At 39.7% G+C, this 18,311-nt stretch overlaps 1 protein-coding gene and 1 long non-coding RNA gene across 2 annotated transcripts; both read right to left on the bottom strand.

Annotated features, from left to right (window-relative positions):
• Positions 1-157: 157 nt before the first annotated feature.
• LOC114820124 (transcription factor bHLH48-like) lies at positions 158-5,361 on the bottom strand. Its single transcript, XM_029090463.2, has 7 exons — positions 4,326-5,361; positions 4,095-4,214; positions 3,786-3,851; positions 1,361-1,429; positions 1,066-1,137; positions 603-809; positions 158-435 (listed from the first exon to the last, which is right to left on the bottom strand). Exons 1-7 carry the CDS (start codon positions 4,821-4,823, stop codon positions 400-402), a joined length of 1,068 nt encoding a protein of 355 aa, XP_028946296.1. The 5' UTR covers positions 4,824-5,361; the 3' UTR covers positions 158-399.
• LOC139190144 (uncharacterized) lies at positions 1,955-2,371 on the bottom strand. The gene is made up of 2 exons (XR_011574185.1): positions 2,247-2,371; positions 1,955-2,164 (listed from the first exon to the last, which is right to left on the bottom strand). It is a non-coding gene; the product is annotated as an uncharacterized lncRNA (long non-coding RNA).
• Positions 5,362-18,311: the final 12,950 nt, after the last annotated feature.

Below are 18,311 nucleotides of genomic sequence, written 5' to 3'. Positions count from 1 at the left end.
AACGAGCACAAACCCTCGACAAAAGATAGAAGCTACCTCAGCGTCTTAGCCGTGCAATTGCTAAAGTGCAGAAGTATATTCATGGTGCACAATGAACAAATATAGTATTAAGCGAGGGTTCCTTCAATGATTTTACAACACGAATCAAATCAATCAGTTCAAAAAATAGGTATTAGATTGAATGACCCTCAGAGTTAGTGTATATATATACTTATACGGATAACATACCAAATCTATTTCCTCTCGAGGCGAGGCAAATCGGGATGTTCTTAACTGACCCTGAAAAATAGAGAACAAAGAAACTCGGCCATGAATACCGAGACATTTCATCTACTACCTGCTAACTGCTAATACTATACTTTATATACACATTTCTACTAGTACAACTTAATTACGTCTTCACATCTCCATCTCCAGGTGACTTGTCTGCAGTTGCTGTACAGAAATACCAAAACCAAGTTAGCATCGTTGTTTCATTTTGCTTTTCGAGTGACATATGAAACAAACTGCACCTCACGTGTATTTTTCATCGATAATTCAGCCTGAAAATGAGATATGCAAAAGAACTTTGCCAATAACCTTAAAATCGGTCTAAGGTCTACCTGAGTTTGCTGAACAGCCCCAACTGATGAGGAGGGTTCTGGGGTAATGAAAGTGTGATTTTCTTCTTCCCGCCCCCAACCTTGCTGCTGAAGCGCATCAAAGTGCCATTGCTGTTGATACGGTTGTCTGTTCCTATTGATTGGGACTTCCGGACACATCAGAGGTGTAACCATACCGGCGAAGTTACTTTCCATCAGAGATCCACTCTGAAAATTGTGAAGGATAGAAAAGTACTTTAGTAACAGACAGCATCAACTTTTTAACACTAACTTAAAGAAAGGTTTGACGAGTCTAATATTTTTGCATAACTTCATACGATGGAAACTGGAAACAGGCACCTAAGCAAGAATGCATGCATAAACCCATACTGAACAACTGATAAAATTATAAAACACAAGGGCAACTTAACAGTTTACCCATTTTGCTATGCAATAGTAAGTAAAGGAGCTATACGATACTTACTTCAGCAACCAATAGACCATCAAAGTTGAAATCAATTCTCGGGTTGACTGCTGCAAGTCTCATTGATAAGATCTGAAACAAATGCAAACCAGAATCAGAACATGGCAGCATAACATAGTTTGAAATTACCAGTTCAATAACTAAAGCATAAGTAATTAGAAAATTTGGTGGTATACAAGGACAGGATCTAGAGTATAGATCCATAATGATGCACAACTACTGGCCAAGTTCAAGCCTTTTCATTTTAGCTTCAAAACTATTACTTGAGATGTATGAGATGTGAAGCAGGTCTGACCTCAACTTGACGTTGTAGGGACTGCACGTGACTGATGATTTCATCTAGAACCAATGCTGTTCCTGAAATCTGCAAAGCAAATATATTTTAGTCAGTGATTATAGAGATTGGAAGCGTAAGCTATTCTAAAAAAAAAGGCATATAAATATTGAAATGATCCATGGAATATGATTTCACGAACAATTGACAGAAAAAGTTTGCTTAACACATTCAATCTAACAACACGGAACAAATCCTGTAACTGGGAAACCATTCTTGTGATCGCAATGTTCGGCTCCTCATTATATATTTATTTTCACTGTAAAGCATTTTCACTAGATGAGGCCAAAATTAGATCATATGAGAAAAATAGTTCTTTTTCATAATAAAAACATGCTAGTTAGATTCACATTGCACTCTAAAAGCATTCTCATCGTGTCAGTTTGAATGAAGTACCAAAGAATTGGCATCAACAATGGACTGAGTACAGTAGTCAACTTCACTGGACAATAATAGAATGACTTGTGAAAACTGAAAAGTGCAATTCCACGAGGAAAACGCATTTGAAACTCGAATATTTTGACGGCAAGATGCAGGCGCAATTGGAGGCTCCAATTTTGGATGCAGGTCAAGAACAATGACTCAATATGCACCAAAAGAAACAACTCGTTTTAAGAAAGCGTCGTCATTTGGCTTTTCCGCAAGGGAAATCACATGGAGCAAAGTATTTTTGCAATCTGTCAGCTTCCAGCAGCGTACAGCTCAATGGATCAACTCCAACGAAAGCAGATAGAAATGAATCACATTTGCTTTCTATTATCGAACCTACACCGAAGAAAAGGTAGTATGCTAAATTTTATTCGAAATTTTGTCCTATCCAATTTGAGGAAACTTCACAAAATTATACCGGAAAATCCCAAAAACTTGCCATCAGCAGAAAGGAATCTTAGGCATGCTAGATCTTTGGTTCAGCTCAATCAAGTGAAATGCTAATTGGACTCTCACTCACCCACATCATGATGTCCCACGCAGTTAGGTGGTGAGCGGCAGCTTGTTAAAGGAGGCTTTCTTTTGTCTTCCCTTTTCCGTCATCCAACCAAGGATGGATACCAAACTCGTCACAGGTGGCAGTACCATGCACCCTTCACATAGTGCTAGAGGGAAACCCCATTCAACTTGTGGGACCCACAAATATCTAAATCTGTAATTTCAACATCGCCCACTAATTGTGGGGTCTCTCCCCCAAAGCACCACACAACTCAGTCCAGCTAGCATTACCCCATAAGGGCACATCTGTCTTTTACAACAAAATTCCGCTATTTTCCATGCGAATCATAACATATATGAGGTAGGCTAGTTAGATGGCCAAAACTTACAGACTTTGGTATATATTTGTTTTTTTTTGTACCTCTTGTCACATGAAGAGAGAAATAGAAAGAAAAGGGTCTGCCACCTTACACCAGAGCTCAAATATCTCCATTTTAGACTAATTTGGAACTAGAAGTCTCATATAGACCAAAAAAAAAAAAAATACAAATTCTAACATACAAAACAAAATGAAATTTCGGCACTTAGTACTATGGTCTACTAGTATTGCTTTTTACTTGTAAATGCTTTTTAGCCAAAATGATCATTGAGATTTGCATAACTCCTCACTTTAGTTCCTAAAATTTGAAATCAATAAAATTGGTCTCTAAGTTTGTCCACAATCAATCATTTTAGTCATTGCGTGAAAAATTTCAATAAAATAAAGATAAAATGACAAAAACACCCTTAATTTTTGCCATATTATTTTGGCTTATTGTTTATTATATTAAGGGTAATTTTGTTTGATCAAACATAATCTTTCATCAAAAGACCAAAACGATTGATGATGAACAATCTCAGAAAACACTTCTATTTATTTCAAATTTCAATAACCAAAGTGAAGAGTTAGACAAATATCATGGATCATTTTAACTAAAAAGCCAAAAAACTAAATGAAATTTCAGATGACAGAATTAACCTTAAATAGACTCCTCACCTAGCCCAGTACACACCCGATTTCATCTTTGTATGTAGAGAAAAAAGCAAAAAGTACAAAGAGAATGAAAAAGTATAAAGAAAAAGAAGTGAAAAAGACCGTGAGAGGAGAGGAGCGAGGGGAGGAAAAAAAAAAAAAAAAAAAGGAGAATCACCATCACCACACTCACCCCACCACTACACTTTTCCATTTTCTCAAAATTTTCTCCAAATTATAAAAACAAAAAAATTAAAAAATTAAACTGCATTGAAATTACGAAAATGCCACTGGGACAAGCCCAGGGAGCACTTTTCTTGGTAGAAAAGAAGGAACTTTTGTGAAAAGGCAACAAGGAAAAAACCGTTATTAAAAAAAGAACATAATCTTAAAAATCCCCAATCAACCAATTAATCAAAAGATTAAGATCCTAAAAGTCAATCAAACCTTATTGCATCCTGGGACCAGCTCCTGCAGCAGCTTCATCCTCGCATTAATCTTCTCTCTCCTTGCCTGTATAATCCCAAAGTATTTAATTAATTAGCAGAAAATATTTGATTGGTTAAAATTAGGGGTATGCTATCCACACACCCCTTTTTACTTCTCATACACCCTTGTTAATTCCTGTGATCTTCTTCAATTCATCCGATCCGACGGCAGAAAACCAAAACTGTGCAGAAGAAGTAAAAAAATGTGTGTGGATACCACATCTCTAAAATTAATTGTGGGTATAATTAATTAAAGAGGATTGATTACTCGCTCAGCCAAGCTATGGTTGTCCGTGGCTTGACCGCGACGAGCTCGAACATGAACGTACGGCATCTTCTCGGCGTCCTCTTTGATTTCGGTCTTGCACTTCTTCGTCGGGGCCTTAATCTGAATTTCACAAAGTCAGAGGGGTTCAATTCGAATTTTATCGATCACTTCGAAAATTCAGCAAAATTTCCGAAAAGGGAATCCTAGAAACCCTAATTCGACGGGAATTACCTTCTTCTCTCGCTCCTTTCTCTTACCCGAGGTCCTCTGGTTGTTTTTGGTCAAGTCAAGCGTCAGCTGCGACGAGCTAGGGTTCGAATCGGTCTCGGCCGGCTCGGTCTTCACCTTCTCCAATTCGGCGCCGGAGTTCGACAGCGCGGAGTTTGTATCCGGCGAGCCATCTCCGGCGAAGGTCGAGAACTTGGCGGCGCGTTCGATTGGGGCGGGGTTGGTAGGGAAGGGGAGGCTCGAATTGAAAGGAAGGTGCTGGACGAAGGGCGCGTGTTGGGGGTCGCCGGAGATGGCGGCCGGCGGCGGAGCAGAGTCGGGTTCCGTCGAGAGGTGGAGGAGCTCCATGGCTTGGGTGGGCGCAAGTTCTAGAAGCGCGGTGAAGGAGCTGGCGTTCTCCGGCGCTGTCATGAGTCGATGGATTTCTTCTCGGAATTGGAGGGATTCGATCTCGGGTCCTGATAAAGTGGATCCGAGTACGGTTGCTCCGGTTGGGTCCATTGAATTAGGCGGCAAATTTCAGACAAAGTGTTGGAGTTAAATTAAGCAAAAACCCAGTAATTTGATTACAGTCTTGGGAAGAACAGTGGACTTCGGAACTGAAATTGGGTAAGAGAGAGAAGCTGGAGAGGGAGAGAGAGAAACAAGTGTAGTTAGCAAATGTGGGCAATTGGGCAAGTGGGTAGAGATATAATGAGGTGAGAGAGAGAGAGAGAGAGAGAGAGAGAGAGAGGGAGAGAGAGATGGCTATGGCGGTCAAAATGTTATCTGTGCGTTGTCTGAGAGAGCGTCTGGGTGTTGGTTCTGAAGAGAGAGAGGGAGGAGAGAGATTAGGTGTTCTGGGGCATTTGAAGTATTGCGAAAGCAACGTTGCTTGTTTTGGGTATCCTGTTTTTAAATTATACTGGTTTTCTTACCCTCCATTCGTACAGTTCGTTGAGGGCTGAGCTGAGCAGAGGAGAGAGAGAGTGAGGAGAGAGAGGAGTAAAAAGGAGGGGGAAGAATCGGAGAAATGGAGGGGACCACTACTATTTGCAAAACGCTGCCTCCATTTTTCCCTTTTCTTTTCCTCTTCCTTTTCAATTTTTTTCTTACCTGTTTCGACTTTTTCTTTATTTTTGTACATGCATTTCTTTTTCGTCTAACATTTTTATTATTGTCATTTAGTATTACGATATAATTGTATTTCTTTTTATTTGGACTTGTAAGTAAGATATTTTAAATTCGATTCTCGCCAAAGCAAATTTAAATCACATTAGAGCAGTTCCAGCGTGTGAGCCCTACCCCCGGGCAATCCACTATTCAATCCACCTAATGAACTGTAACTGTCCTTAATGAACAACAACTGTCTTTTGCATCTCCAGTATGGGAGCCCTTCCCCCTAGTAATAAACAATAAAATATTATTATTATTTTTATTTATAAAATAATACAAAATAATTTTATTTGTAATTTCGGATAAGATTTTTAATCATTCTCGTTGCACCACGTGTCATAATCCGAAAAGTTATAAAATAATACAAAATTATTTTATTTGTAATTTCGGATAAGATTTTTTTCGTTATCGTTGCGCCACATGTCATAATCCGAAAAAAAACAATTATTGGTGATGGATTTCCGATAAGATATTTAATCATTCTCGTTGCGCCACGTGTCATTATCCGAAAATACAATTATTGGTGATGGATTTCCGATAAGATTATTAACCAATCACGTTGTGTCATGTGTCATAATCTGTTTACAATCTTTGAGGATAGATTTCCATCAGATTTTTAACGAATGACGGCATGCCACGTGGCATTATCTATAACCTAATCGTTTCTGAATCCTCCATATAATCCACTATTCATCCTCACAAATCTCACACCAATTTTCTCAAGATCTCTATCATTATTTATAGTTTCTGCTTCCTTATTCACCTAAATCTCTATCATTATTCATAGTTTTTGCTTCATTTTTACAATGTCTTCTTCTTCCTCAAGGATGATGTGGGAAATCGATCAGCAAGAGCAAGAATTGTTTAACCAATCAGAATGAATGTTCAAATGCTAGGCGGCCCAAAATGAGAGGGAAGAGGATGAGGAGCATAGACGGAGAGACGACAAATCAAGGATGGCAACAGCCTCACATTCCCGTCGAGTCATCCAAGTTGTGGCTCAGATCTGCAGGCCTAGCCGTGCTGTAAACATTGATAGAGACAGGCAACGACGAGGTGAGTAGCTCTTGAACGATTATTTTGTCCGTAACAGTGCATTCCCTGATACGTACTTTAGACGTCGTTTTAGAATAGAATGTCATTTGTTCAACAAAATCATGGGCGCTGTTTGCAACCATGATTCTTACTTTGTGCAAAAGTCGGATGTTTTTGGTGCTATGGGTCTCCTACTTGAGCAAAAAATTACTGCTGCCTTGCGGATGCTTGCATATGGAGCATCTGCAGACCAAGTGGATGAGATAGCGAGGATGGGAAAATCAACCATTCTTGAGTGCCTGATGAGGTTTTGCTCGGCAATCGAATCTATCTACACCGTAGAGTGCCTCCGGATACTTACTAATATGGACTTGGAAAGGTTTTTGAAGAATGGTGAGATGTGAGGTTTTCCAGGGATGATTGGAAGCATTGACTGTATGCACTGGACTTGGAAAAATTGTCCAAGTGCATGGTAAGGCGCTTATGGGGATAGAAAAGGATCAAAAAGTATCATTTTGGAGGCGGTGACATCTTTTGATACATGGATTTGGCACGCCTTTTTCGGGGTTCCGGGAGCTCAAAATGACCTCAACGTCCTCGCCCAATCCCCAGTGTTCAACAATGTCCTGCAAGGAAAGGCACCAAAAGTCACGTACTGGGTCAATGGACGTATGTACGACGAGACATACTACCTAGCAGACGACATTTACCCAAGGTGGGCATCGTTTGTCAAAACAGTGCCACGTCCACGTAGTGCAAAGGAAAAACACTTTGTGAGCTGTCCAAAAGGGTGCAGGAAGGATGTGGAACGTTGTTTTGGTATCCTCCAAGCTCGATGGGCGATTGTCAGGGGTGCTGCCATAATGTTTGATGTAGAGTCGCTTTGATCCATCATGATGACGTGCATCATTCTTCACAACATGATTGTGGAAGATGAGTACGATTATGATGCCGTTGATGAATATGAGCCAGACACGATGAACAATTCAAGAACACGTATATATTGTGCTCATGACACCATCGAAGAACCCGTGCAACATGAGCCATTAGAAAGGGATGGACGTTACAATGAATTGGTCATTCAACGATATACTGCACTTCAAAGGCCATATGTGCACAATGTCCGGCTAAATGACTTGATAGAGCACCGGTGGGCATTGAAACAAGCTGAAGATAATTAAGTTCATCTATTGTGTTTGGTTTTATTTGGTGTGTTTATTTAATTTTAGTTGGTGTGTTTTTTTTAGTTCGTTTTTTATCATTTGGTATGTTTATGTAATTTTATTTGGTGTGTTTTTGTCATTTGAATAAATATTCTCTTAAGTATAAATAACTTACCAAATTAAATAAATTTACTCTCACTTTAAATAAAGTACTAAATTCAATAAATTGGAAACAACATAAAGTACTCTATTCAATAAATAAAAAATTACAACCCAAAGAAATTGGAAAATTATGGGCTCTGATTACAAAAACTACTCTATTCATCATCACTTAACCAATTTGTGGTGCTAGGATGATCTTCTCTTGTCGTGCTAGGACTATCTTTTCTTGCTCTCGCTTCTCTTGCATGCCCCCTTCGCACCACGTCCGCTTTCTCTGACTTCCAAAAATATTTAGAATTTGGAGACTTCCCTTCTAAAGGCGTGTTCATAATTTCACGATCTCGTTGAGCCATTCTTTCTTCTCTAACTTGTTCCCTTTCTTGCCTAAGTAGCTCTCTTTCTCTCTGATTAGCTTGAAATTATCTCTTAATAGTTGCAGCTTTTGCCTCCTCTCTAGCCTTATCAGCCTCAAATTTTGCCATTTCCCGTGCCAAAGTCAATTCACCTTGGCAAGCAAGTTCTTCCATGTATTTTGCATAATCATTCCTGGAAGCACTCCTTTTTCTATTTGAAGCCTTCTTACCTTCAGGTCTAATTGGATAACGGGTCGAACCCGACGCTTGTTCAGGGAGGGGCGTTTCGGGCACTTCTTCTACATCATCTTCATGAACATGCGAGCCATAATTGGGTGTAGAGTGTAGAAGGGTGCTATTCATGAAAACTTCTGGACCGACAGGCACAACTCTGAATTTAGGACAATATTTGACAATATTCCAACATTCCCACCGGTTGAATGATTTATTTTTTCTTTTGGTTTTGGCACCATACCAAGCTTGTGCTTGAAGTTGCTATACAATGCGGGAAAAGAAATAATTATAATGAAAGTAGGTAACAAATAAATAATACAAACAAATAGTTATAATGAAAGTAGGTAACAAATAAATAATACAAACAAATAATTATAATGAAAGTAGTTAACAAATCAACAATAAAAAGAAATAATTATAATGAAAGTAGGTAACAAATAAATAATACAAACAAATAATTATCATGAAAGTATGTAACAAATAAATAATACAAACAAATGATTATAATGAAAGTAGGTAACAAATAAATAATACAAACAAATAATTATAATGAAAGTAGTTAAAAAATAATTATAATAAAAGTAGGTAACAAATAAATAATACAAACAAATAATTATAATGAAAGTAGTTAACAAAAAAAATAATACAAACAAATAATTATAATGTAAATTTGGGTATAGTACAAACAAATAAATAATATATTGTTACCTGATCCGTGTAATTTTCCCCACTTCGAAAATTAGTACTAGTTTGTGCCAAGATGTCTCTCCACGTACTAAATGATTGGCTAAGTAATTTCCAACGACTGGACATCGATTCTTTGGTTCTTGTCCCACCCATTTTCTCAAGATAATTGGTATGAATAAGACTCCACATTTCTCGCAACTGCATCTCATTACCCGTAAGCGAACTATGAGTAACTTTAACCCAGCTAGTACACAACGCAACATCTTCAAGAAGCGACCAATTCATACCTACAACAGTAGTCATTTTGTTGAAAAAATTGGATTGAAACTTTGAGAGAAAGATAGGAATTTGATTGAAAGTAGTTGAGAAAATATCAAATTGTTGTGTAAGGTAGATGATAATGAGAAGGTATTTATAAAAAAGTAAAAACATTTTTTTTTTAATTTTCAGATTTTTTTTCAGATTTTTTACAATTTTTTTAATTTTTTATTCAAATAATTAATCTTTGCCGTTGGATTTAAAAAAAAATTGAATTCCAACACTCCAGATTGTGCCACATGTTACAACGGTAACTTTTCTTAATTTTAAAACTATTTTTTCTTTTATTTATTTATTTATAAAGAATATTAATATCGACCTCAGATCGAATGGTCCAAGTTAAAGAACCGTTGAGAACGAATGGACCGTGGGAAGCCACGTGGCTTCCCAACGGTAACATTTCAAATTGAAAAGTGGGCTGATTTTTCTGAAAAGATGTCGGGCGACGCGCCCCCACGCACGAGTGGGGTGCACGCGTCTGACAGAAAAAAATAAAAAAAGGGCCTGCTGCAGGGCTGACATCACATCCACTCGGGCTCACGGGCTGGCAATTCTTCACAGGCCCGGAGCTCGGGTCTCCACCTCCACTCAAGCTCCTTCACGCTGGAGCGAATCCACAGGGCCTCGGGCCCTTTCCTCTAGCCTGTCCCTCGAGCAATCCACCACGGTGGAGTTGCTCTTATCACTAGCTCATTTGCTGTTAACATAAAGGCCTAGTTTGAGTTTATCCTCACAATGGACTAATAATATTATGGTTCAAATTCGTTTTTGGCGATAATCGAACATAATGCCTCTCACTTATAAGTGAAGAAAAATATCACTAAACTATTGTTTTATATAAACCTATAAATAATGTGGTATATTAACAAATATATAATCATAAACAAATCGAGTTAGTCTCAAGCACGATTCAATTAATTGAGAGTGAAAATTAATTTTTGTTTTATACTTTTTCATTTTTAATAGAAAATTTTTCTTTAAATGTCATATAAACTTATGGTTTTTTTTTTCTGTAAAAAACACATAATTTGTGCTTCTTGCAGAAAGCACTTCAAGTGCTTTTAGTACACAAAAATATTTTTTTTACTAAAAACATTTTTAGTTATTTTAAAAAGATTTCCAAACAAGCCAACAATTACTTCTCTATTTTCCTTTATATGAAGCAAAAAATAATCAAAAAAATTATGGAGACGATACATGGACTTTTGGGTGAAAAGGACAAAATTACCCTCGAGGCACACCAGGATTCTCATGCGCATGCAATGGACAATAACGGCTCAATCAAGTCAAGGGTAATCAAAATGGTATTTGTTCAAACCTTCTTATCACTCAATCCTCACCCACAAGGTAACTCCTAATTATTCTTTTCAAATTGGAAATAATTGCCAAATTAATTGATTAATTACCTAATTGTTTGCAAGATATTATTTGGCATAATATCTTGCAATTAGAACCAATTTCCACCATAAGTGGCCAGTCCATATTTCTCCAAATAGGTCAGCCACACCCCTATAAATAGCCCCACATTTCTCCAAAAACCTAAGTCCAATTCTATCCCAAAAATTCTCTAAACACTTTCTCTCAAATTCTAACTTTGGCATCGAAGATTCTTCAGCCAAAGCCTTCCCTTCATCGTGGACATGTGAGGCTCTTGGCTTTGATCTTAGGTGTTATTGTTTTGCAGGTGCATTTTCGTCAAAGGAGAAGACAGTGGAAATTTGCATCCACAAATTGGTCATTTCATTGAAAGCTTGATTCACATGCTCGAAGAAGACTCTCGCATTCAACGTTTCTAATTTTTCTTCGTTCATTCGTAGATTTTCCAACACGTTCCTACTCCTAGAATTTTTACAAATTCTTTGAATAACCCTGGGGAAGAAATATGATGACGAAAAAAATTATGAAACAACAACAAAAGGCGCTCTACAAATTTGAGTTTTCACCCACTCGACAGATCGCAAAGCAACGACGGTTGCCACCACCTGATGCCACTACCGTGGCCCAATCATCCTTGTTTTAATCCTGCTGCAGCAAATCAGAAGACCAGCCCATGCCGGCCCAATCCCAGCATGAACAACCTTTACGACACATCCAAGAGAAGTCCACACGGTGCATGCCTAGAGCTCCAAGCATGCACGGTGATTCTTGCAGCAGATCCATTGGCGCAGCTCTAGCCAATGGCTAAGCCAAAGCTGGCCTCCAATGCACATTTAGAAGACCAAAGCGCCCAAGTCCAAGAAGAAACAGGGGACAACAATGGGCCCAAGCTCCAGTGCACAAGCCTCATCCATGCGAGCCCATCACCAATCTTCCGAAAGCCCATTCAGCACGAACAACGCTCTAACGCATCAGGACCTCCCATGTACCAGCTTGCAACCACGTGGGCCAAGCTACATAGCCCAATCCAGCAGCACCCAATTGGAGAATCAAGGTAGTAGGCCCTAGCGGTCCATTTTCTACATTCGCTCGCATATCCCTGTAAAGGAAAAATTTTGTCCTAGCTAAGAACATGTGAGAATATTTGAACACATATGCAAACTAATAACACTTTAAAGGCATGTATTAAAAAACAATTCTAAAACCCATGACTTTCAAAGCCTAGTGAATGGTGAACCACAAGACTCTTTAACAACATTAAAGAGAAGAAAGGATTTTGAGATTCATTACCCTTGAAGCCCATCCTTGTTTACATAAGGGATTCACCCAAGTGGAGGGCCTTCAAGTCACCTCCTAGCTCCTTAGATCTTCCTTGTGATTTTTTTCCTTTTGATACTCCTTTGCTCTTTAAGGATGTGAGGAAAAGATCTCCAAGAACACCAAAGGTTTGGTGTCTCTAAGTTTCTACACCAAGGATGAGATGTGAAGATGAAATTGATGACTTAGAGGAAGAAAGATTCCTAACTATCCCTCCCCTAAGTGGCCAGCCTCTATGGAGAAAAAGAGAGAAAAACTTTCTCTTCTTTTCTTCAAGAAAACCCTTAGTGAGATAATGGCTATAAAGTTGCCTTTATACCACCTCACATGTGAGTGGCAAACTTGCAATTAAGCCAAGTTTGCATCCACTTACCCTAGGCCGGTTTTGACTTTGTTTTTGGGTTAATTTCCATTTAATTTTAGTTGTCACACAACCTAAACTCAATGGGGCTTGTGGACCAAAAACCCTTTTGGGCCCCGAAACCCAAAACCAACTTAAAAACCCAATACGAACCTTTCATAATATTAATTAACTAATTAATTAATCTTGACCATTCTCAATTAAACTATTTAATTGATTATCCATCTCATATATATTTCTTCACTTTCATCCTTACTCGGTGTACGATCCATTAAGTTTCAATTAGCGAGGTAGTGGGCGATTATTACTCTTAATAATCGATTGTGAATTGAAACCACATTTCAATTCTCCCTTTGATGAAGATTAGTGTTTGCTAATCCTCAGGGCTTCCACAAACCATGAGTGACACCTAGCAATATGTCATGGCTACCCAAGCTAAGTAGAAGTGGTTAGAGAACCTATCCAGTTACAATTACAATGCAATAAGGTCATTCTCTAATACAATATTCTTAATCACATTGTTTAAGTGATAATTTGTTTCATGTCTACTATCCAATGTGATACTTCTCTATATGATTCAATTGAATATGATTTGGAACAAACTTCCTAAGTCATATTAGTATGCTTTGGCCAAAGACTCCCGAATCATATCTTAGAGTATTCTCCCTCCACCATGGAAGGTTAGAATCCCTTGTTGTGCATTCATATGCCTACATGACTAGATAGCTTAACCCTAACAATGCCGTGGACACTTTCAATGGAATGCCTTTAACATGATCAAAGATCAAGGATCCAACCATTAGACATTTATGATGCCTCAGGTCAAAGGACTACTTTGCATATTGCAACTTAAGAGTTCTTACATGACATGTATGTTCGAACTCCCTTTTGATCGTTGCTTAGTGTACTCAATTACCTTTTGAGCACCTATGTGTTTGTCCCAGTGTCCAACACTGAATGACTTGAGACTAGTCATACTTACGATTGAGTTAACATAACACATACTAAACTTAACTGATTATCAATGCCCAATTGGCAATCCTATGGCTAGGAACTTTTTAGGAATGAACATAAGAGAAATGTCTCGTTAATCTAACTTACTTAGATCACTTCTCTCTTAGATTAAATACATTCCTTGGATTCCCTTATTGCTTAAACGTATAATACATTAAATAGTGATTAACAATAACATTTGCCCTTCATTAAACATATAATAGTTTAACACAATAAGTATTCCAAAAGCTATTACATCAAATGAGTGGCTTTGTGGGCATACTTCCAACACCCTGACCAAATCTGTGACTCCTAGCGCCCATACAAGCTTATTTTTGGCTATTTCGAACCATTTTTCGACGTCCCAAACCCATTTTTCCATGTTTCGGTCCATTTTTTTGTTTTTTATGCAAATTTGGCTAATCCAAGCTCAAAATCTAGTGTCGGGAGTCCATTACACTTCCACTACTTAAGGAGACGCATACCATCAAAGCTCTTCCAACCCAAATGGCGAACAACACTTGTCTCGACAAGTCATAGAGTTGACAAGTGCCCGCACAGCAGACGACCTTGGTGAATCACCTTTTGTAGCGCACCAAGATGCAACGTGCCCTAGACGAGGTGTCCCAAAGTAGGACAATGGCAGACGATGAACCTCTTCAGCAGCATCCCGGCAAGCAGCCACTCGTCCAGTCACGAATCGAGTGATATAGTAGTGTACACTCCAGACTGGGCCCCCGAGATAGCATATAATCTTATCTTGGCTTACGGATAAGCGTGCACTCTCGGTTAGTCCCACAGACGAGCATACACTCACGGTTGGGGCCACACTCCGATAATCAACATGAGCAACCTTCCAGGCAAAATGTTCATTCATGGCTAGGCCCGCAAGAAGCATCATCTACCTCACATCGGAGTAGGTAGAACAACGGACGGTGAGAAACAGTCACTCAATCCGGCTCAAATTCAATTGGCAGCCTGAGAAGAACTCGTTCGCCTGCTAGGAATGTACCACATGCATCGCAGCTGCAGCATAGACGAGCCGAACATATGGAAGAGCAACCTAGACCGGCATGTGATGACTAAGGGCAGCCGAGAACTCCAATACCCCCAACAAAGGCAAATTCAAGAAGAAGTAGAGAAGCTCTTGACATAGCGATTGCACGATTTCCAATGCAACGAAGTCATCGATGAGGCACTATGACAGGACATGACCAACATAAGCAGGTCACCCTTCACGGACGAGATCGAGCAGGCAAAGCCTTCACACAATTTTAGCATGCCCAATTTCACATCATTCAAATGAGATGGAGACCCGGAGAGACACTTGAAGCACTACCGAAGCACAATGATCCTCTATCGAAACAACGACGATCTCATGTGCAAGATATTCACCACCACTCAACAAGGCGAGGCGCAAGATTGCTTCTACACCCTACCACCATAATCAATCCGAAGTTTCAACGAACTTTCTTTGGTTTTTACCAAAGAATATTCACCCTATCGCTCGATCAAGAAGAAGTCTGACCACTTGTTCAACGTCAAGAAGAATCCAAAGGAGTCGCTTCGCAACTATATGAAGAGGTTCAAACAGAAAAGGCAAAATAGTCAGATGCAACGACTCGATAGCTAGAGCAGTCTTCCAAAAAGAACTTCTAGCAGACCACTCGTTGTTCGAAAAATTGATCATGAAAGTATATCTAACTCTAGCAGACTCTTTCACTCTGGAAGAGAAGTATACATTTTAGGACGAGGCTCGCCGATGCACATTCAAGAACTTGAAAAAATACCCGACATCACCTCCCTACTATCCAAATTGGAAGCAACAGGGGACTTATTTACATGTATGAGGATATCTGAAGCAGCAATAAGCTCTACTCTCATATGAGAGGAGTTGGGGGCCTGACTACCTGTATTCCACAGTTCAAAAGCTCTCCTCAATGCAGAAACCAACTACCATAAATTCAAAAGCTAACTTTGGCAACAGTTGTTGCAACCTAGAAGCTCAAGTTATACCTTCAGACGCACTATTCTGCCCAATCCAGAAGCGCGATGATAAACGCGTAAACACTAACGGATGCAAGGTTTTCTAATGACCGTAACAACTCAACCCAAAAGGCGCGCCAAGGGTAGAGGAACACTAGAATGACACACTAGGAATCAAGTTTTATCCTTGTCGTCCAAGAAGATTCTACATATGAGCAACATGTATCAACAGTTGAGCACTACCTCCTATTGTACATCACACAGCCCCAGCTGACCCTTGCTCCATAATTCATCTCTACAATGGCCCAATATCAGTAGTTGAGCATCTCCTGATGCGTGTAACATGGCCTCAGCTCCACAGCTTCTTATCGCACCTTAACATCTAGCCTATGCGACTTAACAGAGGGACTCAACGCCACTTTAGAGGCAACTGAGCACGCCTTAGCCACGCTTGCTTCACCCTATGGAGACTTCTGGCATTTGTACATCGACGATGCATCCAACTGCAACGGCTCGGGAGCAAACGTGGTCCTTGTTACCCTAGACGGTTCGATGCTCGAGCAAGCAATAATCTTAGGCTTCAAAACATCCAACAATGAAGCAGAGTACGAAACCCTAATAGTAGGCCTCCAAAATGGAAAAAGACTTGGCGGTGAAAAAGCTTGCAATTCATCCTGATTCCCAGCTAATCACCAACTAGAGTATTGGGGAGTGCATAAAAAAACATCTGAAGATGACACAATGCCTATAGAAGGTAAGAAAGAAACTTGAAGCGTTTCAGACTTACACCCTCAATTAAATTTCACAGGCAGACAAAGCCCACATGGACGCGCTAGCTGGCCTAGGCTCTGCCCTCGACCACCAACTCAAATGCTCCATTTTGGTGGAGTATCTAGACAAGCCAAGCATAAAGGTGAAGCCAACAGCCAAGGTGTCACAGGTTAGTACAACTCAAAACTGGCAAGATTCCATTATAGACTACCGGGTCACTAGCACACTCTTCATGGAAAGATTGGAGTCTATAAAGCTCCAAACAAAGGTAGCATGCTACTACATGTGGAACGACATTCTCGTCCTAAGATCTTACACTGAACCATATCTTCGATGCCTAACTTCTCCCGACAACTTAAAGGTTCTAAGCTCAATCCACAAAGGTATTTGTGAAAATTAGTCTTAAGGCCGATCCTTAGCACATAAGGCTCTTAACGTAGGAAACTACTGGCTTATTATGCATCAAGACACTAAGAAGTTAGTACAAAAGTGTGACTAATGCCAATGCTACAAACCGATACCAACACTGCCTGCTAGCGAACTACACCCGTAAACAAGTCTTTGGCCATTCATTCAGTGGGCAATTGGCTTGGTAGTGCCAATGATGCCCACTACTGGAGGTAGAGGCATGATGATTGTGGCAACTGACTACTTCACCAAATGGATAAAAGCAAAGCCCATGACAACCACAACTCAGACGAACATAGAACGCTTCATATAGAGAAACATCATTTGCCAATTTGGCATTCCTCAATCCATCGTCACAGACAACAGCTCGCAATTCATAGGCAAAGATTTGGAGAAGTTCTTCCAAAAATATAGCATCAAACAACACATGTCCATGTCGAGGTATCCCCAAGGCAATGGGCAGGCCACATCGCCCAACAAGACGATTCTGGACTATATAGAAATCCATTTTTTGACAAGAAGGGGAAAATGCCCAGACAAATTTCCCAAATGTCTATGAGTGTATCGCACAACCAAACAACGATAAACCAATGAGACACATTTCTATTTGGCATTTGGTTCAGAAGCAATCATTCATCCCAATATCATCGTGCCAAGTATCAGCACTCTACTGCCAAGCATCGAGCAGAACAGAAAGGAGATGGCCACAAACTTATATCTGGTAGAGAAGAAAAGGGAGAAGGTCATCACTCACATCGTAGCCTAGTAGCAACAGCTCCTCTCTAGCTATAACAAAAAGGCCAAGATCCAGCAGTTCCAGCCTGGAGATCTAGTCCTAAGAAAAGCTTTCATCACTGCTCGCAAAGAATGCTCCAAAAAGATGGAGATCTAGACCTAAAAAAAGATCCAGCAGTTCCTACCTCACAGCTAAGTTTTCGTTCGTTTTACTCATTTTTCAATGAGAAATTCAGAAGTAATCTACAACTTGGCTCATTTGCATGCTTACAACAACTGATCACTTCTGCACTTTAAAAGAAGATCGCACCTTTCTTAGGGACTTATCGCAAGAATTACACCCCCCTGGACCAACAATACTCTCTAGTGCGAGAGGGTAAACCAATTCCCTGACACTCATATGGGTTTTCTTTCTAATGCGGGAGGATAAACTTACACTCTGAATATCCAGACATGGAAAAGTCAGGCTGCCTTAGTGTAACTAGGTGCACGATGGCTTGTGCTGGGATTCCTAGAGATAGTCACAATGGTATTTTTCAAGGCTTAGCTAATTGAATGATTTTGGGTCTCTTGGTCTAATCCATGGGGAATCGGGCCTCAAAGACGAATAAGGCACATTATGCAGTACGCCCTATAGACGGATGCCCTAAAACCCTAAAACTGTTACCGAGTGCACTAAGGTAGCCTATGACTTCTAGAAGACTGCCTACGGCTTACCCTTCGAGTAGTAAGTCGCGCTAAACTTATACAACCACACATTTTTGCAAAAGGTTAAACAAGTTAGCATGCATATACGAAGCTCTATCCACTGCCAACATGCTACGAAGTCGATAAGCTTCACCTCCGCCGAGCTCAAAATGATCGTTTAGATCTACATTAATTCCTAAAGTGTTGTGATACTTGCTACGCAACCCACGAAATTGTTACATAAAAA

Source organism: Malus domestica, chromosome 12, assembly GCF_042453785.1.
Source record: "Malus domestica chromosome 12, GDT2T_hap1".
Taxonomy (NCBI): Eukaryota; Viridiplantae; Streptophyta; class Magnoliopsida; order Rosales; family Rosaceae; genus Malus; species Malus domestica.
Note: the sequence above shows the minus strand (reverse complement) of the source record. Positions and strands in the feature narration are given on the sequence as shown.